The following is a 22802-nucleotide window of genomic DNA, read 5'->3' as shown; positions in this document are numbered from 1 at the left end:
CCCTGCACAGCCTGAACATGACGTATGTCATGAGAGCTGTTTTTGCTATTCTCAAGTGTCACCTGACAATGAACACGTTTAGACAGATGCAAATGTTGGGGGCGTGCATATAAATGATCCTCAACTCTTGCGTCACGGTTGGCCTTATGTTGAGAAGCACTTATTTTTCCATGTTTTTTTTTATTCAGGAGATTTACATATGAGGGAGGAGGCAATGGTGTTTGAGACTCAATGTATCTGACTGAACTTATTATTTCACTATGGCAAAACGCTCAAGATATAGCACCTTCAATGCCCTTAGATGGGGATAAAGCTTTGTTTTATAGCAGAAACAAACTGCTACAGAAAAAGTTAGGTGCCATTAAAAATGTAATGTATTGGAGTAAAAAGTACATTTACTTGTTTGCAAATGTAGTCAAGTAGAGAGTAAAAGTTGTTAATATATTTTTTATCCAAAAATATACTTAAATACAGTAACTAATTACATTTACGCAAATACTTTCCACTGCCCACAATGCCTTATAAATGAATATATTAGGATCAAGTAGCATAATATGTTTAATATTTACGGGATAATCCATGGATAGGTGTACATGCATACATATTGTTAATTATTTTACAATATATAATATATAATACAATTCATAAGTATGCAACTAGACAAATATTTGTATTTTATGGAATAAGTTTACATACAGCCAGTGAGGTCTATGCCTCGTTCCTCTTATTAAGCCTCATGTTTGTATGCTGCCTCAAAAGTATCTGGTCACACAATAGCTTTCTTTAGATAGCTCCACACAAATGCACACATGCACGCAAACTCTTTCAAAGAAAGTGCCTTCATGTACCATAGAGTCCAAATCTAAAAAAAGTATCAGCCATATTTTTTAACACTGAAGCAAAAAACAAATGTGACGTTTCATATAACTCATATAACTGCTGCAATTTATCGCAACTTTTCAAACCAACAGGTCTTCATCAGGCATATTTTTAACACTGACTATGCAATTCTTTTATCTGAAGAGTCCAAAAATACTTATTGGAACATTATCAAATTATCCTGGATAAAATGCATTGCCAGGACTCCTGTGTCATCCCAAGAAATTTTAACTTTTCACTTAAGGGTAGGGTAGGTAGGAATGATCTAAAACACTTTTGTCCAAATTTGTTTAAACTTTCTTTATATGTCAATACATAATTAAAATGTAAGTACTCTGAAAAATAAAAACCGAGTGACTCTAGACTTTTTAATCTGCAATAAACACCGCTCATTATTTTCGTTCGGGGACGAAACAAGTGATTGGCTTGGGCGACTGTCACTCTCTCTCGCTACCATGGCGACCACCTTTCCCTACAGGATCCGCCCACGTGCACTTGATTTGTGCAGTTCAAGAGGCACGAAACCTAGGCAAAAGAATGGCAGAGAAAGAGCATTCAAAATTCACAGTGCAGGGTTTTGCAGTCAGCAAAGGCAAACAATGCAAAAAAGAAAAAAAAAGAAAAAAAGAAAGACAGTACAATAAAATGCAATGCACAAAAAGTCTTTGGATAAACAAAGACATCAAACGCGAGTAAATATCAGCATGGCTTGAGAACTGAGGGACCTGAAAAACGACTAATTGCTTTCTGTATTTATGCTGGACAGGTAATTTTTCATTTTGATTATACATTTTTTGGTTCATGTTTTCATGAAGCATGTATCACTAGCACATGAAACTGCCTAATATAGCTAACATAACATTGCTTAGCATAAAGTTACAATGTTATACACTTAGCCATTAGTAGAGATGATAAATACTCAATATGCTTAGCTCAAGTTGATCGCTGTCGTGTTGAATTTCTCAAAATTTAACTTTTACATAAAAAAATGCATGTGTAAAAGCTAGTACACCGCATCCAGGAACTTTTTTTTTAGAACTAAGTTAGCTTTAGCTACTAATCAACAATGCTTTCTTCATGGAAACTCTTACATGCAAAACACTGTATATGTTATGAATCTTATAGAAAATTCATCTTAATCACAGTATGACTGATGTTATTGGAATAACGTATCGATGCTACCCGTTTTCTTTGCCTTATAAATATAACTAGCTCATTACCGAATCAAACTAAAATATATTTTAAACTTTACCAGTATCGGTATTCTAGCTTGATAGTGAGTACTAAAAGACATCTTATTTGTTTATATTCATTCTGATAAAGTTAGATTTTTTATAACATGTGATTCTGACATGATGACATGCACACTGCTCTGAGGTAAATAATGCTTCCAGCTGAGCGGTCGGTGAGGCGCGTTCATGTGTTTTGGGGGCGTGGCTTTGGAAAGAGCCCAGAAGGGAGAAGGTGGAGTGAATGGAAATAATGAGCTGTCTTTAAAACAGTCGTGAGAGGTCTACAGACACTCAATTTTTATACTTTCTTTTTCAGAGTACTTACATTTAAATTATATATATATATATATATTTATTGCTACTCAAAGTTCAAGAGAAAGAAAGAAAAAAAAATCACAGATATACAGTCTCTGTCTCTTCGATGGGTCTGAGTGTAATGGACTTAGTATAGGAGAAGTGAGTCAGGTTGACCTCGGTGTGCAGTCTTGCCCTCTGCTCCAGAGAACAGTATAGTGAATAAGTGAATTTGGCCAGCACCAGAGTACAGCAGATTTCCACCAGCAGTATAGTAGTGTAATATATCACCAGTTCCTTGCATGATGAGTACCTGTGGGTGGCAGTAGATCTTGAGAGAGTAGGCTGAGGAGAGCCAGTACAGATGAAACTACTATGTGTGGTGAGAAAAGGTTCTTTTGTCCTGGTAGTCGTGCTGGGCGGTAAACTGGTGGCTGTTGTTTTCTGACTTGTAATAGTGGTAGGGATCAATATAGTTGTAGTCGCTGAAGTTGTCGCAATTGTTGTTTGAACTGTTGATGTTGGTGTGGTGGGAATCAATGTAGACGTCATATGGGCCGTTGTTGATGGTAATGTGGTTATAGATGTGGTGGTAAGGACTGATGTAGTTGTCAGGGGTGCAGTTGTTGGTTGAAGCGTAGTTGCTGAGACTGTGGTGGGAACTGATGTAGTCCTCAGAGCTGTAGTCATAGCAGCGGTGGTAGGTGTGGTTGTGGTTAGATGCAAAGTTGTGAGTTGGGTAGTTGGTGTTGTGGTCTGCGTTGTTGTAGTTGTTTGAGTTGTTTGAGTTGTTACTGGTATTGTTGTTGGAGTAGGTGTAGTTGTTGTCTGTAAAGCAGTAGTTGTTGTAGGCGCTGCTGTTGTTGAGGTTAACTTTGTTGTTGAGACAACTGTGGTGTGCAGTGTGGTCATGGGAACAGTACTTGTAAGTACAGGGGTGGTAGGTGGTGAAGTTGTGAGACATATTAATTGTTCTTCTGTTAGAGAGGATATTGTTTGATTTTCCAGGTTTTTTGGGGACTCACAGACTTCTGAAGGTTTTGATTTAATCTTGTCTTCATTGTTTTTGATCCATTCAAAGAATGGCAACAGGTTACAGTCACACTGCCATGGGTTCTTGTAAAGGAATAGTTTACTGAGTTTTGGAAGAGCGTCAAAAACATCTCCAGGAAGACTTTGTAGTTTATTATTTCCCAATTTAAGTGTTGTAAGAGACTTAAGTTTTTCAAAGTCCTCTTGTTTTAATGACTTTATATTGTTATTTTGAAGATTCAGATCAGTCAGTTTCTCAAGACCTTCAAAAAACTCTCCAGATATTACTGAGAACTGGTTTGATGAAAGGTCTAACTTCTTGAGCTTCTTAAGGGGGCTGAAAACTCCATGTGGTAAGTCTGTGAGATTGTTATGGCTTAGACTCAATTCAGTCACTTTAGGCATTTCTCCAAAAAGGACAGTTGGAAGACGTATGAGTTGATTGTTATTCAGAGTAAGAACCTTCAATGAAGAGAAACCAACAAAAAGATCTTGCGGCAGTTCAGTTATAAGATTGTGGTCCAAAAAGAGTTTAGATAATTTACTTTTGTGTGGAAACAAATTTGGTTGTATAAATGAAATTTTGTTGCTCTGCAAGGCTATCTCTGTCAGATCAGGGAGAAGATCAAAAATCCCATCAGGCATAGAGGTCAGCAGGTTCTCATAAACCCTGAAAATGCGTAAGTTCTTAAGTTTGGAAAAAAGAGATGTCGATACAGAACTAAGGTTGTTTTTTGCAAGATGAAGAGTTCTGAGATTTTCTAAACTGTCGAATGTTCCCTCTTCAATATAGCTTATCTCATTCATTTGTAGGCTTAGTTCTTGAAGATTTTTTAAATCATCAAATAACCCATTTTCAAGGCTATAGATGTTGTTACTTTTTAGAACAAGTTTTTCAAGGTTGATGAGATCCTTAAAAACACCCATGGGTAATGATTGTACATTTGTGCTAGATATCTCAATGGTTGTGATATCAGGTAAACCCTCAAAGGCTCCCACCTCTATGGACGTAGTTGAAGTGCTTAGAAATTCTATTTTCTTTATTTGAGGGTTTTTAGAAAAAGCTCCTTTCGGTATGACAGAAATCTGACTGTTTACAAAAAATATTTCACTGGCTCCCTCTTTCAGGTTTTCTGGGATTTCTGTCACAGTTTTGTCATACACGTCTTTTTTGCAGTCTTCACCTTCACATTTATCTCCAGTGCAGCTCCACTGCAAGTGCACAAGTATGTAAATGAATACTAATGCTCTTTTTAAATGCATATGCCTGTTGAAGAACAAGACATTAACAGCAAATTTAGTTTTTTGTTCAAAGTCATGCAAAGCAAATTGTATAGCCTGATAATCTAAAATAACTAATATAAGTGTCCCCATGACTTACTAATATTAGATGATTTAAAGGGATTGCCCAACCAAATATTTTACTCACCCTCAAGCACCCTCTTTCTTAGGGAAGTCAGTGGTGCCAAACTTCTTCATATTATTTCTCTTTATATTCAACAGAAGAAATAACTTCATGCATGTTTAGAACAATTTATGGGTGAGTAAATAAGGACAAAATGTACATTTTTGGGTGAACAATCCAATAATAATAATAATAATAATAATAATAATAATAATAATAATAATAATAATAATAAAATTATAAATATATAATATATAATATAATCAAAATTATATATATATATATATATATATATATATATATATATATATATATATATATATATATATATATATATATATATATATATATATTTATTATTTATTTATTCATAAATAATGCATACAAAGAAAATTATATAATAAAAAGTCTAAAATAATAAAATGATTCCTCTCCATCACAATACTGCAAACTATCAAGCATTTTCCGGTTATATTTCTGACCTGCATTATTAGTAAGTGGGGACCATTAAATAAGTTTGGTTAACAAAATTCTTTATAATATTTTCCTTTGTGTTCAACAGAAGAAATAACTTCATGCGTTTAGAACAACTTGAGGATGAGTAAATAAGAATTAATGGCCCAATATTCCGTTTCAATCTAGAAATTAAATTAAATTAATTAACAAATAAATAATTATGCTTACCTGTTCATCTCTGTTGTAGCTGAATGACTTTTAAGAAACTGCTCACAGAAGCAAATGTAAATATATTTATTGCTCTGCTCATATCTACATAGCCCAAGTGTTTACTGCATGACTATAGGTCAGCAAAAAGGGTGTGGACGGTTCGTTTTCTGTTTAAAGAGATAAGAAAATGGAACCATCAAACTCACTTCTCAAAGTACAAATATTTAGAGATACTTCTCAGATTATTTAATTATTTTCTGTTGTCTTTTTAAAATCTATTTTGTGAGCAGTTTAAGACTTTTTGGTTTCTTATTGCCTTGTATATGTACGTGTGAATATGTCTCTGCAAAGTTGCAATAAATAGATAAAGGTCCTTTAATAGCAGTAGTATATTTTGGATGGGAATATAAGGAAAACATGAACTGAACTGAACTGAAATAATTATTGGTCTCATAATATCATATTGTTAATGGCTGCATTGTAAAAACTGAATAGAAAATAATATGGGCAAAATTAGTTTAGTCATGTAAAAAAACTAAACAACACAAAAAACATGGTGTTTGGGGTTAATTCAGAAATTGCTAGTAAATATTACAATTAACTACAAAAAATGCAAGTAACACATTGAATTAAACATTACATTTTTAAGTAGAAAGACTTGTAAAATGTGTACCACTCCTCCTGTTCTAACCACCTGCTCCAAGTGGGCGAACCTGGGTCCACTGGCATGAGAGTCGGACGCTCTAATAAGAAGGCTGAAGGCTGTAACCCTTAGTGTCAGCCACTAGAGCATCTCTTGAGGTCAGAGGAGTGAGGTTTACTCACACAGCAACTACTAGCTGGCCTCTGTTACACTCGCCCCCTTAAACCTCACTCCCATTTGGGTCACGGCACCATTGCAACCCCTCCTGTTTGAACCACTTGCTCTAAGTGTGACTCGAATCTGGGTCCACCAGCATTAGAGTCGGAGGCTCTAACAAGGAGGTTAAAGGCTGCAACCTCTAGCGTTAGTCACTAGAGCGTCTCTTGAGGTCAGAGGATTGAAGTTTACTTGCACAGTCACTACTAGCTGGCCTCAGTTACACGTATATATATATATATATATATATATATATATATATATATATATATATATATATATATATATATATATATATATATATATATAATAGGGGTGTAACGGTTCACAAAATTCACGGTTCGATTCGATACGATACACTGGTGTCACGGTTCGGTTCGGTACGGTTCGGTATGTTTTAGATACAGCAAAAAGAAAAAAATTGGCAGAAATTACCTTTTTTATTATTATTTTATTAAAACTAACAAAGTATGATTTTTTGTTGTTGTATGATTTTACCCATCTTCTATGTAGTTACAGGAATAAGACATTAGCTCTTTACATTAGCGTGTGCGGTGCGGTGTTGCCTTGCGTGTGCGTTGCAGGAGCCCCACACCCTGTAGTGCTTTACATATGCTGCGTTTGCAGTCCGCAACTGATCCGCTGTTGCATATCACAAACACAGCATTTATTCATTATTTTTTATTTAAAATCCGAAAGTTTTTACTGAACATGCCTCGTCAGAATTCCAATTTTCTTTGTTTACTCTTTAATAGAAGTCAGGTTACGTAGCCTACTACATTTAAACAACATTTTATTAAATTCATTTATTCATATTTATATACTTTAGATTTAGCTCACACAAGTGGCAAAACATTTAAACATAGTTTATAGCCTTAAATCACAAACATTTAAAATGAGAAACTTACAATAGTCTATTCACTCTCGTCTTTTCTTTCGTTTTTACACCATTTTAAAAGAAATCCTGCAGGTCAAAAAGAACTTTGTTTTTCACCTCCAAGAAAGTACGAGCGCTCTCCATTATGGCACATTTTTTTTTAACCTAAATGCCAGGTAAGGTGTCGTTTTGGTGCTTTACTTGAGAAAAAAAAAGCCATGTGTTGACTTTGAAACAAGAGTATATTTTAAATGAGATGCATCTGTGGTGAAATTACTAGATTTTCGCGTCAGTACATGTTTATTTTAATGCGAACAATGTTCTACCACTTTAATGCAGCAACGCAGCGCAGCAAAAAATTGACTCGGTACGAAAACGATCGCCGCACTGCTGCAGACGCAACGCTCCTGGAACAGACTGACGGACAGCATCTGCGTGCAGTTTGAAAGCTGTCATCCGTTAACATGGGTACGGAAAAAAATACGCACCGCACACGCACTGCAGAGTGCAGACGGAGTATGTGTGAAACGGGCGGCTATATCATATATCATATCATATCCGCGGCTATAAATGGACCACTCGCCGCGGTGATGTCTTTTGCCATTTGAATAAGTTGGAAATGTCTGTCTAAATGCTGCGGGGATAGTTTGTGGGATAGTTTGTGGCTGTTTCTCCTTTTTATCGTCTTGTTGTCGGCGTAAAGACAACAAGATCGTCTTGTTGTCGGCTTTGATTGACATGACATGAATTATTCCCGCTGCTGTACCATCAGCAAATGCGACATACCGTTGTTTTTTATTCCATCACTCTTGCCAACACCATCATAGCTTTCCAAGAATCCAAAGTTCACCCAAACACCAGACCTGTTGGTTATTGGAGGATCTTCTATTTCTGGTTTGTTAAACGCAATAGCCATTTTGCCACGAGCATTCAGCGCGTAGCCTACTGAGTAAGCGAGCACCTGACTGAGCAGCCTAAAACATATTTGGTGTTTTTTTTTTTTTTCTTTCACTTCGGCGGTGTCAGGGGCATTGCCTGTTATGTCGTTTTGGTTATTGGGCTACCTTGTTGAACGCATATTATTATATTTCACACACTTTTTTATTTTCCAAATCTAATTAATTAGTCCAAGAACCGTTCGGTACATAATGCGTACCGCGTACCGAACCGAAAGCCTCGTACCGAACGGTTCAATACGAATACGCGTATCGTTACACCCCTAATATATATATATATATATATATATATATATATATATATATATATATATATATATATATATATATATTAGGGCTGGGACTCGATTAAATTTTTTTATCTAATTAATTAGAGGCTTTGTAATTAATTAATCAAAATTAATCGCATTTTAATTGCATATAAATATTTGACCTGAGAACAATGAGAAGTAATTTTTCACATGGATTTTTAGTATACCATTGAATAATGACTGAATACATAAGCTTAATCAACAAAATATTGTTAATTATTTCAGTACAGCAGAACAGCTCAATGTTTGCCATTAAAGCAAAAGCATATTTGCGATATTTGAGGCTCGATGTGCTGCGGTGATACGCAAATTCCTTGTTGTATAGCTTGCACACAACCATGCTCTTGACGACGCTTCCATCCTTTCGTTTTTTTAACAAAATTTCCCATCCACGGGGCCAAGCAAAGCAGTCTCATCAGCTTCTTCGTTCATGTTCACTCATGGGGTGCGTCTCAATTAGCTCCCTAGTTCAGTTTTAAGGCCACTGATCAGGGAGTCAGCCCATTGACTCATGTCCTGATCAGTGCCCTGACTAGTGGACTAGGGAGCTGATTGAGACGCACCCATGGTTTGTTGTTGTCGTGACTCCGGAGCGCTAGTTGGTGTTCCAGTATAAGCGGTCCGTCGAAACTCATTCATTGAAAAACGTTTCGCGGTGCAAAAATAAGTGTGGTTAATTTTTTTTTTTTTTTGCGTAATTAATTAACGCGTTGAAGTCACGTAATTAATTAATCTTAATTAACACGTTAAAGTCCCGGCCCTAATATATATATATATATATATATATATATATATATATATATATATATATATATATATATATATATATATATATATATATATATGGGGTGACCCCGAAATAGTCGAAGATCGATTGCATCGATATGCAGAGTCGGATTCAACCACTGATCTGCCAAATCTTAGCGTCGATATAGACTTATGTGCATTCTCCTAGTCGAACTGTTAGGCCCATAGCCCCCTCTGGGTAGCGTTAGCACCTCTGCTAGTGAAATATCTAGATGAGTGTATGAGGTCATGCTAGCGCATGAACTGCAGTAAGGTCTGTCCCAGCCCTTTTTAGGGCCTTGGGTTTTGGTTTTTATCAGATCGATGCTGGCTGGCCCTCACAAGAGTGCGGCATCAATTGGGCCTAGCCTGCTGGTGGGATGGCGGTGGCGTCTTGCGGTGGCAAGGTGCCCCGGCAAGTTGCCCCGGGCTCCTGTCAGTACATCTGCAGGAGCTTATATCCCTACCCGGCTTCCCCTTAGTTCAGGGTCGTCCGGCCAACGGCCACCCCCTTTTCTCTGCGTTTGGGGGCTGTTATTAATGCAGAGTGTTGTGTAGCAGAATGGATTGCGACTTTGCCAGTGGTCGTGGGACGGGGTAGGCGTCTCTTCGCTTGTGCGCAGTTAGACTAGCTTTGCTAACCCCGCCCCCCAGAGCTTATTGTGGACGGCACTTCTGGGAGGGACGGCCGGTTGGTAGTATGTTTTGAATGCTTCACTTCTTGCTCTGTGTCTTCTGCTCCACCTTTCTAGGGCTCGGTTCGAGCTGTACTTCACAACCATCTGCTTAGCATGGGTTGGTCGGATTTTCCCCTGGAACCGAAACACTGCCATGGCTGATGCCCTTACATAGAACGGCGGGCCACTTGATAAACAGACGGCCGCCCTGGAGGCAGGTGACGTAAGTTGTACTCCCCTCGCTTTAGAGGGTTCAAGGTGTTTTTTTTTGCTGAGTGCACTGCTGTTGGCAATGTGTTTTTAGGTCCACGCTGGTAGGCGCTGCCCAGAAGACTACGCTGTCGCACAGAGGGCCCTACAGGCCGCTGGGACGGACCGACTTTAGAAGGCCGGTTGGCGGGGAGACGCCAGCCGAGGCAGTCCGGACAGTTAACTCCAGGACAGGTGTTTGGCCTCAGTAGGCCTCCTTGTGAGTGAGTTCCGACTGCAGCAGAAACCTCATCAAAAGCAGGCCCCTTATGGCCTCCCTGGGGATGAGTTCCCAGGTGGTTACTGGATGTCCAGTTCTTCGTCAGCCAGCAGACAAGCCACTGTCAGCCCAGGGTCGCAGCGGACAGTTTTTTCCAAACCGACCAGGAGGAGAATGGGCTGAATGGGCTGAAATCTGACTGTTTACAAAAAATATTTCACTGGCTCCATCTTTCAGGTTTTCTGGGATTTCTGTCACAGTTTTTTCATACACGTCTTTTTTGCAGTCTTCACCTTCACATTTATCTCCAGTGCAGCTCCACTGCAAGTGCACAAGTATGTAAATGAATACCAATGCTCTTTTTAAATGCATATGCCTGTTGAAGAAAAAGACATTAACAGCAAATTTAGTTTTTAGTTCAAAGTCATACAAATCAAACTGTTTGATAATCTAAAATGACTAAGATAAATATGGGCAGCAATAAAAATCTAAACGCCTTAGACCAGATCTTATGGAAGTCATGGGGGACCAAACTTCTTCATATTATTTCTCTTTATATCCAACAGAAGAAATAAGTTCATGCATGTTTAGAACAACTTGATGATGATGATGATAATAATAATAATAATAATAATAATAATAATAATAATAATAATAATAATAATAATAATAATAATAATATAAATAATAATAATAATAATAATAATAATAATAATAATAATAATAATAATAATAATTTGTTACATGCATATAGCGCTTTTCTAGGCACTCACAGCGCTTTACATAGAAAGGGGAATCTGCTCAACCACCACCAATGTGCAGCACCACCTGGATGATGTGACGGCAGCCATATTGTGCCAGAACGCCCACTACACACCAGCTGATTGGTGGAGAGAAGACAGTGATTAAGTAAATAAAGACAGAATTTAAAATGTTTTGGGTGAATTATCCAAACAAAAGAAAAACAAACAAACAAACAAACAAACAAACAAACAAATAAATAAATAAATAAATAAATAAATAAATAAATAAATAAATAAATAAATAAATTAGTATCATTATACAAGTCATTGAATTTACATAAAATCTAAATTTTATGAATTAATAAATGAATTAATAAATTAATTAATTAATTTACTTATTTATTTATAATTAATGTATACAAAGAAAACGATATGAAATAACAAAATGATTCCTCTCCTTTACAATGCTGCAAATTAGCAAGCTGATTTTTTATTTATTTTATATTTCTGACCTGCATTATTACTTAGTGGGGACCATCAACTTAGTTTGATTAACAAAATTCTTCAAAATATTTTCCTTTCAACAGAATAAATAACTTCATGCATGTTTAGAACTTAAGGATGAGTAAAAAAGTATTACAGGTGTCATGAACTGACTTTTTTATATATACTGTTGTCTGAGGTCAACTAATGATGTTTGTGTGGTTTTTATATTCAAAAACTAATAAGTAATTTCTACACTGGTTTTGAAGCTCTTTCCTGAACGCTGGGTTTTGATGGGCGTGAGGCACTGGAGGCTTGGAAGTAAACGCCCACAGCTAGGATTGGATAAGATTTGCATATTTAATGAGCTTCAGCTCCTGTCATATCTATGCCCCTGTCAGTTCACATGAGGGATTGTTTTGAAAGCGGCAAACAGAATGATTCTCTCGACCACAGGGCTCGTAAACGTCTTTATCAAACAAACACAATGATTTATTTCTCATCCACCTGCGATTGATTGGACTATTATTTTTGTATTACATGGCTCGCCCAATCGGTGGATATAAGCATAGATATTTGTACTATGGATATGAGAGAGTGAACAGTGCAGGTCAAGAAAGGAATCTTATTTCACTGTTTGAGACACACAGGCCGGCCGGCTTACATTTTGGTAGCCTGTCTGGAAAACACACACCCGGGACATTGGGCTTTGCGAGCCCTGCACCATACATGTCTGAGTCCAGCGTGCTAAAGGTATGTTCTGTTAGACACGTACACACAATCAAAACAATCTATAACAATGCATATAAAAACATGTTTTACTCACATACACTCGCCTAAAGGATTATTAGGAAAACCTGTTCAATTTCTCATTAATGCAATTATCTAATCAACAAATCGAATGCTGCTTCAATGCATTTAGGGGTGTAGTCCTGGTCAATACAATCTCCTGAACTCCAAACTGAATGGGACAGAAGCGTGATTTAAGTGATTTTGAGCGTGGCATGGTTGTTGGTGCCAGACGGGCCAGTCTGAGTATTTCACAATCTTTTCAGTTACTGGAATTTTTACGCACAATAATTTTTTTATGGGTTTACAAAGAATGGTGTGAAAATTCTGTGAGCAAAATGCCTTGTTGATGCTAGAGGTAAAAGAAGAATGGGCCGACTGATTAAAGCAGATGGAAGAGCAACTTTGACTGAAATAACCACTCGTTACAACCGAGGTATGCAGCAAAGCTTTTGTGAAGCCACAACACGCACAACCTTGAGGCGGATGGGCTACAACAGCAGAAGACCCCACCGGGAACTACTCATCTCCACTACAAATAGGAAAAAGAGGCTACAATTTGCAGAAGCTCAAAGACCAAAATTGGACAGTTGAAGACTGGAAAAATGGCGCCTGGTCTGATGAGTCTCGATTTCCGTTGAGACATTCAGTTGGTAGAGTCAGAATTTGGCGAAAAAAGAATGAGAACATGGATCCATCATGCCCAGGCTGGTGGTGGTGGTGTAATGGTGTGGGGAATGTTTTCTTGGGAAACTTTAGGCCTCTTAGTGCCAATTGGGCATAATTTAAATGCCACGGCCTACCTGAGCATTGTTTCTGACCATGTCCATCCCTTTATGACCCCCATGTACCCATCCTCTGATGGCTACTTCCAGGACGAAGTAATGCATCATGTCACAAAGCTCAAATAATTTCAAATTGGTTTATTGAACATGACAATGAGTTCACTGTACTAAAATGGCCCCCACAGTCACCAGATCTCAACCCAATAGAGAATCTTTGAGATGTGGTGGAATGGAAGCTTAGTGCCCTGGATGTGCATCCCACAAATCTCCATTAACTGCAAGATGCTATACTATCAATATGGGCCAACATTTCTAAAGAATGCTTTCAGCACCTTGTTGAATCTGTGTCATGTAGAATTAAAGCAGTTCTGAAGGCGAAAGGGGGTCAAACACAGTATTGGTATGGTGTTCCTAATAATCATTTAGGTGAGTGTAAGTATGTTGCACCATTCCTGTCGAATTCAATATCGAAGAAACGACATTGTGCTTTAATCTCAAATGTCTGCAAATCCAGCATTGACCTGAGATTTGTTTACAAACGATTCTGCAGTGAAATTAAGTGAACACCATGTCAGCTGGAACTTCATTAAAAATAAAGTTCAACCACAGATTCCTAATATTAGGATCTGAAGGAAGCTTATGCAGCGACTGTGTTCTTCCACAACCAGGAATAGTGCAATATTTTGCTATATTCTTCGACATGTTTATTGTTGTTGGCTAGCGCGAGGCGATCAGATTCATGAGTCGGTGGGCGGGACTACTGAATTTGACGCGCTGTAGAGGCCTGTTTCGTCATGCGATGATGTAAATATGTGTACACGATCGTTTTCTGGGCCTGGTGTCTATAAGGCCGTATTTACACTGCACGTCTGTATGCACAATTCCGCTTTGGTGACTATATCCATGATATATGGTGATATATTTTTTTGATGACCTGCTTACATTATCTTTTAAAAGTGACCCGTATCTGATGTTTGCATTTACACTGTACATTGGCGAAACAGAACAAGCCGTTCTTAACCGGAAAGGGAAGTAAAATGGCTCGATATGCAATGGACACATTTAATATTTTACTTTCTGCACTTTTCCACGAATCTTTAAAGGTCAGCAAAACATTTCTCTCGATAGGCGGAGAAAAAGAGATCACAGTTCGTGTCCACCTGACTTGACGTCCTTCTCCTCTGTCCCTTTTTCAATGATGTATACGACTCGCATTTACTGGGGAATATCCGATTTGACCGTCTACATGGCAGACCCAAATACACGTATCCGATTCATATCAGATTTATTACCACAGCCTGAATCCGATCTGAGGATATTGGAATTCATGCGTTTTTTTTTTCCTGCTTACACGTTCACGTCATATTCGATCTCTGCCACATAAGAGAAAAAAATCGGAATTGGGTCACTTGAACAGTGTGAATGCAGTCTAAGAGTTTTTCTTTGACTAACGAGGAAGTTTTCAGCACTGAACTGTACAGAATATTCTTAAATTACCATGACCTTTTATATATCAAACGCTCAAGGGAAAGTTAATTTTTCAATTCATCACCCCTTTAATGACACAATTTTCAATTTCAATATAATAAATATAATGAAATAATTAACTAAACAAACAAACAAACAAATAAATAAATAAATAAATAAATAAATAAATAAATAAATTAAAAAAAAAAAAAAAAAAAAAAAAAAAAAAAAAAAAACGTACCTATTTATCTCTATTGTAGCGGAATGACCTTTCAGAAACTGCTCACAGAAGCAAATATATTTAGTGCTCTACTCAATATCTACATAGCCCAAGTGTTTACTGTGTGACTATAGGTCAGCAAAAAGGGTGTGGTTCGTTTTCTGTTTAAAGAGATAAAAAAATGGAACCATCAAACTCACTTCTCAAAGTACAAATATTTAGAGATACTTTTCAGATTATTTAATTATCTTTTGTTGTCTTTTTAAAATCTATTTTGTGAGCAGTTTAAGACCGTTTGTTTTCTTATTGCCTTGTGAACATGTCTCTGCAAAGTTGCAATAAATAGATAAAGGTCCTTAGCAGTAGTATATTTTGGGTGGGAATATATGGAAACATTTTTAAAGAACTGAAATAATTGTTGTTTGGCTGCATCCTAAATATAGAATGGAAAATAATATGGGCAAAACTAGTGTAGTCATGTAAAAAAAAGAAAAAAAAAATATACATATATATATTGCATATATTTGCTTTCATTCAGAAATTGCTAGTAAATATTACAAATAACTACAAAAAGGCACATTAAATATGTTTTTTTAAAGTAGAAAGACAAATAGTATTTTCTTGTAAATTTTTCTCTGAAAAGCTTTGTTTTATTTACATCTTTGAAAAAGTTTTTTGGTATATAAGAACAAACATATACATAACTGCAGAAAATGTGTAACCATGGACAGAGACAAGAAATACAGTACAGTTCTTCATGTGTGATACCACTCATGAGGGTTGTGATCATTAAAACATATCTATATCTTTTTTTCATTCAAAAAAGTTAGTAAGCAGAATTACGTATCAAGAAAGAAATAAAGAAAATAATAATAACAAATCTTTGTTAAATTTTCTTTGACTATTAATAAAAAAATAAAAATAAAAATTCCTCCATTAATCCACTAAAGACTGTTAAAAAAGGAATTTGGAAAAAAACAAACACTTTAATGTAATGTTAGATAACTGAGTTGGTGTTTCTTTGACGGTCCAAGTCTTGACTGCCTTGCTTGTTCCTCCTCCATAACACAAAGGCAATGAGACTGACAATGACGGCAGTGCAGACAATGGCTACAATGATAATGATTTTGTCTTTGGACAGACCCTGAGAGACAGAATCATCTACACTTATGTCCTCTTTCTCTTCTGAGACTGTTGTAGATTCTGATGTTGGCTCATAGGTCCTTTTGGTCGGCAAAGTGTGCAGTGAATGGTTGACCATGATGTCATCCTCCGTCAGCTCTCTTATATTTCTACCATTCAGGAACAGAGGAGTATCACACGTCACAGAAGTAAGGTTTTTCACTTTCTCTGAATACTGTCTAAGCCAATCCAGAAAAGGTATTATGTCTTGGTCACACCTCCAGGGATTTTGATAAAGTATAATATTATCAACTTTAGACAATGAGTTTAGAAAATCTTTTGGCAAGTTTGGTAGAGAATTGTTTTGAAGCTCCAGGAGATTTAAGTGAGACACACCATCCAAGAGTTTTACTGGTATATGATGTATTTGATTATTCTCTATGGATATGTTAGCTAACTTTGGAAGGCCTTTGAATATCCCCGCCTCAATACTGAATAATCGATTAGTGTGAAGAGAGATCTCCTCTAGCTCCATCAAGCCGTTGAAAGCACCAGGAGAGATGTGCTGAATCCGGTTCCTACTAAGCACCAAAAGGCGAATTTCAGTTAAGTTGCTGAAAACATTCTCCTCAATGTGGGTTAACATGTTGTCGTACAGCCAGAGCTCCCGGAGGGCCATTGGGCCAAAAGTCCCAGGCATTAACCTACTGAGTTGGTTCTCGAACAGTGATATATGAGTGAGGATAGGGAGATTAAAAAAGATTGCATTGGGAAGCAACGATAACCTATTGTTAGAGAGGTAGAGTTTCTTTAGCTTTTGCAAGTTTGAGAAAAGATTAGCTGGTAGCTGTGTGATTTTGTTGTCTTGAAGATGCAGTACCTCAAGGTTGACTAGGTCATCAAAGATGCCTGCTGGTAAATCTGTTAACTGATTTTCCTGGAGGATCAGGGATCTGAGATTATTGAGTCCTTGGAAAATACTGCTGGGAAGGTTTTTGATTGAGTTTCTCTTCAACTGGACATATTCCAGCTTTTTCAAACCACGGAAAGTGTCTTCTGGCAGAGAGGTTAGAAGGTTTTTGCTTAGGTCCAAATTGTTCAAATCTACAAGAGGGGTGAGAAGAGATGGTGGCAGAACATCTATTTTGTTGTTAGTGAGCGTTAAAGTTGATAATGCTTGTAGATTCCGAAACAGATCTTTTGGTAGCGAAGTTAGCATTGTCCCACTGAAACCTAAGGCAATGAGTTTGTTGGTTTGGTCAAATGTATGAGGTTCCACCTCAGCTATTCTTGAGTCCTTGGCTACAAACATAGTGAGGCTCTCTGCGAAAGTCTCAAAATCAGCTGGTTTTAATGATTGTATGCTGGTGTTGGTGATTAAGAGGATACCGGTGGTTTGGGGGATGGAGGTTGGAAATTCTTTTATTAAAAAGCCTTGACAAAGGATTTTGTTTTGCTTGCACTGGCAGTTTTCTGGACATGCAGAGGCAACAGCATTCATGGCACACATGCCAAAAATCATGCACCACACCAGGTCCATTGACTCCTACGAAGGAATCAAGACAAATATCATTAGAACTGGGAACTAACGAGTGCAAAGCTTTGTCAAATTCAGATATTTTTTATTACTTTTACTTTAGTCCTTAGTACTAAAAATAAAAAAAATAGCCAATGAAAAAATCTGTCATATAGCAAATGTCGACACAGAAGGAAAACGACAACGCCTTATGTGTAAACTTCCTGTTGAGTCCTTCCTGTAGTTTTCGGTTCCTTAAAATTAGTATAGTGGTTGGATTGATAGTAGTGGTTTGATAATTACTCAATGTAAGCTTTTGAGGTTTTTGTAAGGGTTTGGATAGTAATTCCTTAAGACACTTGGTAACACTTTAGTAATTATTAGTGGCTTACCACGATTTTCACTTTAAAATACTGATCTAAATAATAACTCATTTAGAGTGATGTAACAGTTGTGATGTAGTAATGCAATGTAGTCATTACTTTTTTAAAGTCTTACAAAAACCTCAAAAGCTTATGATGTCTTCAGTCATTATAAATAGTTATAATGATTTTACTTTAGAATACTGTTCCAAATAGATAAATTCCTTCTGAAGGATTTGGTAATACACAAGTCATTACTAGTTGTTTACCTTTACGTTACTTTACATTAGAATGAATTACACTTTGTGCATTATTCCCATTAATTATAAAACAGTATATAATAGTATTTTGGTAGTCCTCTAGAGGAGGTAATTATTGTAATAGTGAAATAGTAATTGACATAGTAATTACTGATTAGCTACATTGGACCTCATTTAACTAAGGTACTCTCACTTTCTTGTTAGTTAACAGCAGGTAAAAAAATGATAATATTGGAGTTGTTTATGTGTAGTATGACAGAAAATATGTCTAAAGTGTTAACAGAAATATACCTGATCAAGACAATGACTATTACCCTTCTCGGTAACACTTTATTATAACGTTCAGTTGTAAGTCATTTATAAGTGGTTTGTTAATGATGAACTAATCAGTTACAAAACATTCATAAATGATTTTCAAGTGATATGTTAACATTTTATGTATGTTTTGTAAATTCCATTACAAGTCATTTACAAGTTATTAGTAAACAATTAACTAATCATTTGTGAAACATGACTATGCATTCATAAATGATTAATGAGTGATTTGTTAATTATTTATGCATGTTTTGTAGATTTAGTTTTAAGTAATTTACAATTGATTAGTTAATGATGAACTAATGATTTACAAAACATGACAATGCATTTCATAAATGTTACTAAATTGTTACTTTTTTGTATGTTTGTAGGTTCAATTATAAATTATTTACAAGTTAGTAGATAATGCTAAACAAGTAATTTACAAATCCTGATTATACTTTCATAAATGATTAATATGCCAACGATTTACAAATCTGTCATAAGTTATCTTTAAAAAATATCATATCATAAATTAACCAAACAGATCCTTAGTAAATGGTTAAGTTACTAGTTAATATATTATTAATCACTGAATCTCAATATCTCAATAAATTGTTAATCATGAACAAATGATGATCAAAGCATTAGTAAATTATGAGTATATAATGTATTGATGCATGTCCCAATGCGTCAGATCAAGACGCATTTAATTATTTGCATTTGTAAAAGTAGACATGATTTTATAAATATAAATAGGCTACTTTTTTATTGTAAAAACTGACCAAAAACAGTGTGAAAGTGTTAGCTAAAGTATTATTCCAAGTTTTCTGAAGTCATACGATATTTTTATGTGAAGAACAGAGTTGATCTTAATGTTTTAATCATTGAAATGATGATCCCTTTATGAACGCATATTTCTCATATTTCTCATTCAAATTATACTCCCGACACTTTAGCATGACACAATCGGTGACATGACACACGAGAGTCAAAGGCATAATACAATCAAAGCTGACGATTGGTCATGAGACATACGACAGTCAATGCTGTCAAAGCTGACTTGATGTTTCTTCCGGCGGTAAATTTTGAAATGTGTTAGGGCCTGTCCCAAATGGTACCCTAAACCCTCACAGTCTTCCTCTGGGTCTGCACTTTCACGACATAATGCCGCTTTGACTGCCGGGTAGAAGTCCTCTGCGTAGATCGCAAACTTCCGGGCTCAGCTGAAGTGCGCATCAAGGGCGCATAGTAGTCGCAAAGGGGGCGAACATGAGCACCCTTCTTTAAGCTTAAATGATGAATGGGACACCCTACGGTCTTGTGGACTTTACGGACACGCACACATAATGGCCATTTTAAAGCTAGTGTATTCTTAGCTAAACACACTTAGTTCTTTCAAAAATGTGCAAATAATATAATGTATATTTACTTCTTTTAAGTAATAAAGTATTCTCGTAAGTTTATAATATGCCATTGAAAATACATACGGGTGAGGGGTTCGAATGCTGGTCGCCATGTTGCCCCTCCATCTTGAAAGTACATTAGCCAAAGAGGGACATATACCCATAAATTCCAGCTTTGCCTTTCGCGATTTAACACTCGATGGCACTCATGGAAGAGGTCTAACTGGAAGTCATGTTAATCTTGGACTAAATCGGCCACCGTAGGAGTTAAAATGAAATAGGAATTTAGAGGAACAGAAACTAATATTCACTGGATGGTCATATACCTTTACACCGCTAGATGGGGGAAAATATCACACAGTGTAGCTTTAAGTCCACAAGACCGAAAGTGCACATGAAGTGTGCCATGTGGGACAGGGCCTTAATCATTCATCGGCCGGTGGATGGGCTCGACGCTGCTGGTGGCTTTTGGGGATTTACTTCACACAAACCGGACGCGGAAAGGGTTGTGAATGCCTTTTATACATGTACAGATCATTTGTAACGGATAAGAAAGATCTACAAATGAAGTGTGAAACATTTACAAGTGATGAAAGTCTACTCTTTAGATATGGGAACGCGGAAAGCTTTGTAAATGCCTTGAATACATGTACAGCTCATTTGCAACCCGTGATAAAGCTTTGTAAATGATTTATTAATGCATTTACAACATCATCTTAAACAGGTGTTGAACACTTTGTAGTGTGTACTTTAATGTAAATGCTGACTGGTCAGGGTATAGACAGCTGTCTTCTCGGACACACATGGAGTCTTTAACATGCACCTGATGCTTCACTGGAGGGTAAAAGCAGTTCACATTATCACTAGACCCCACAAAGAACACAAGTCTGACCCATTGAGTGAAAGGATTTAACTTAACACTGCAATCCCCTGCCTTTTATCATTTTAAAATGTTTATTAATTTGACAACTAGTAATTTATCATCCTTTAAAAAAATAGCTTTAGCATAAAGGCATTTTTGTGGGTTTTAATGCATCAACAAGTTATATATTCATTATTTACTAATGGTTTGATCATCATTTGTTCATGATTAACAATTGTTTATTGAGATAATGCTACACTGACATTTCAGTGATTAATAAAATATTGTTATTATTTTTATCATTATCTAATAACTTTAATAATAACTGTTAATAATTTATGACTAAATCTACAGTATATACAAAAAAGTAACAGTTTATTAACATTTATGAAATGTATGGTCATGTTTCACAAATGATTAGTTAATAATTTACTAATCACTGGTAAATACCTTGTAACAGAATTAACGAAACATTAATAAAATGTTAGCATATCACTTGTTTATGAATGAATCAATCAAATGAATGGTTTGTAAATGATTATCTCATCATGAACAAACCACTTATACATGACTTACAACTGAACATTATTATAAAGTGTTAGCTTTTTCTCTTATTTCTTTCAATAAACAGGATCCCATTTTAAAAAACAAAACAAAACAACAACAACAACAACAACAAAACATCATTACTTTCCTTCTGCTATTCTCTTTGTACAGATATTTAATAGAAAAATAAAGTATATATGCAAACATGCAATTTTAGGTCAGAAGAAGAAAAGAAAAAAGAAAAGAAAAGCACATGGAAAAAGTTGAGACTTCATAATCTGTTCCAGTAAAACCAAACCACAGTCTGTGAGAGCTGGGACATTGAACTGTGTAGTCTTTTAAATACTTCTAACTATTATTAGCTTTAATTACATTTTTTTCTTCTTTTTTGTCTAATTGTCTTTAAATACTTTGTTATTGAGAAAAAAATGAAATCAGGCTTTCGTTAACCAGTTGTTTCTGTTTTGAATGTTTATCAAACTATGTTAGTAAGGACATGACTGTTAATGATTTCCATCACTCTAATTCATTATTAATATTTAAGAAAGAGCTGTTATTAATCTACAACTCAGAAATTCTGTTTGAATGAATTAGTACAGAGTATCTTACCCTTGATCTTGAAGAAGATTTGTCAGAGATATTGGGTGGTTTGCTCTCCTCTATGCACAAAAGCGTTTCCAATTACTCTTTTAAACGGCTGCAATGTTTTCTTTTTTCAAATTCCTTTCCTCCTCCTCATATCTTTTTGGTTATCCTCTTTACAGTCAACTGCTGACTGCACTGCTTTGTACAAAAGCTCTCATATACTCACCCACATTATTTGGTAATGAGTCGGTGGAGAAATGCTGGTTTGGAGCTCCACCCTTGTGCTTCTCTTTAAAGGGGCAGGAAGTTTGAAAAAACAGGAAGCTTTGATGTTTGATGGTGGGACTTTGAATGAGAATAAACCGTTAAACTATTTTTAACTACTTTTTTAAGTAAGGCACCAAGTATGTTGAATATTTTTCATACATATGTGTGCATGGGACCGGATTCTAGACACAAGCTACACTGTGTGCAATGAAAATAAATGAAGACACATGTTTTCAATTACATGAGGTCTATGTATGTCACATTGTGACCGGTGGGATTAAACAAATGGGTATTGTGACCATACATTTTCCTCCCATATTTAAGTGTGGTATTAAAAAGCAATTTCTATTATAAAGCAAATCTTAATTTATGATACACATTTAAGATGTCTACATGAGTTCTGGGCAGGTCTAACATTGTTGGGTAGTTTTGTCATGTAACCACACACATTTATTTCTTTGTACTGCCATCTTAACACAATGACAACGGGAAAACTAAAAAAAATCAATCTATCAATCTATCTATCTATCTATCTATCTATCTATCTATCTATCTATCTATCTATCTATCTATCTATCTATCTATCTATCTATCTATCTATCTATCTATCTATCTATCTATCTATCTATCATCTATCTATCTATCTATCTAT

The 22802-nt window shown here is 36.0% G+C and overlaps 2 protein-coding genes across 5 annotated transcripts; both read right to left on the bottom strand.

Annotated features, from left to right (window-relative positions):
• Nucleotides 1–928: 928 nt before the first annotated feature.
• LOC137094336 (leucine-rich repeat-containing protein 15) lies at nt 929–15042 on the bottom strand. Of its 4 annotated transcripts, XM_067459911.1 has the most exons (4): nt 11217–11323; nt 10737–10819; nt 5527–5675; nt 929–4704 (listed from the first exon to the last, which is right to left on the bottom strand). In XM_067459911.1, the coding sequence occupies exons 3-4, from the start codon at nt 5532–5534 to the stop codon at nt 2505–2507; spliced, it is 2208 nt and encodes a 735-aa protein (XP_067316012.1). In that variant the 5' UTR covers nt 5535–5675; nt 10737–10819; nt 11217–11323; the 3' UTR covers nt 929–2504. The 4 variants fall into 4 exon arrangements, with proteins under 4 accessions (XP_067316012.1, XP_067316009.1, XP_067316010.1 ...); XM_067459908.1 differs by lacking the exons at nt 5527–5675; nt 10737–10819 and adding an exon at nt 14952–15042 and having other exon boundaries at nt 11272–11323; XM_067459909.1 differs by lacking the exons at nt 10737–10819; nt 11217–11323 and having other exon boundaries at nt 5527–6587.
• Nucleotides 15043–15562: 520 nt separating this feature from the next.
• Nucleotides 15563–22104, bottom strand: lrrc15 (leucine rich repeat containing 15). The gene is made up of 2 exons (XM_067459913.1): nt 21908–22104; nt 15563–17598 (listed from the first exon to the last, which is right to left on the bottom strand). The coding sequence occupies exon 2, from the start codon at nt 17590–17592 to the stop codon at nt 15928–15930; it is 1665 nt and encodes a 554-aa protein (XP_067316014.1). The 5' UTR covers nt 17593–17598; nt 21908–22104; the 3' UTR covers nt 15563–15927.
• Nucleotides 22105–22802: the final 698 nt, after the last annotated feature.

This window comes from Pseudorasbora parva, chromosome 12, assembly GCF_024679245.1.
Source record: "Pseudorasbora parva isolate DD20220531a chromosome 12, ASM2467924v1, whole genome shotgun sequence".
NCBI lineage: Eukaryota > Metazoa > Chordata > Actinopteri > Cypriniformes > Gobionidae > Pseudorasbora > Pseudorasbora parva.
The sequence above is the reverse complement of the archived record's forward strand: the minus strand, read 5'-3'. Positions and strand labels throughout refer to the sequence as shown.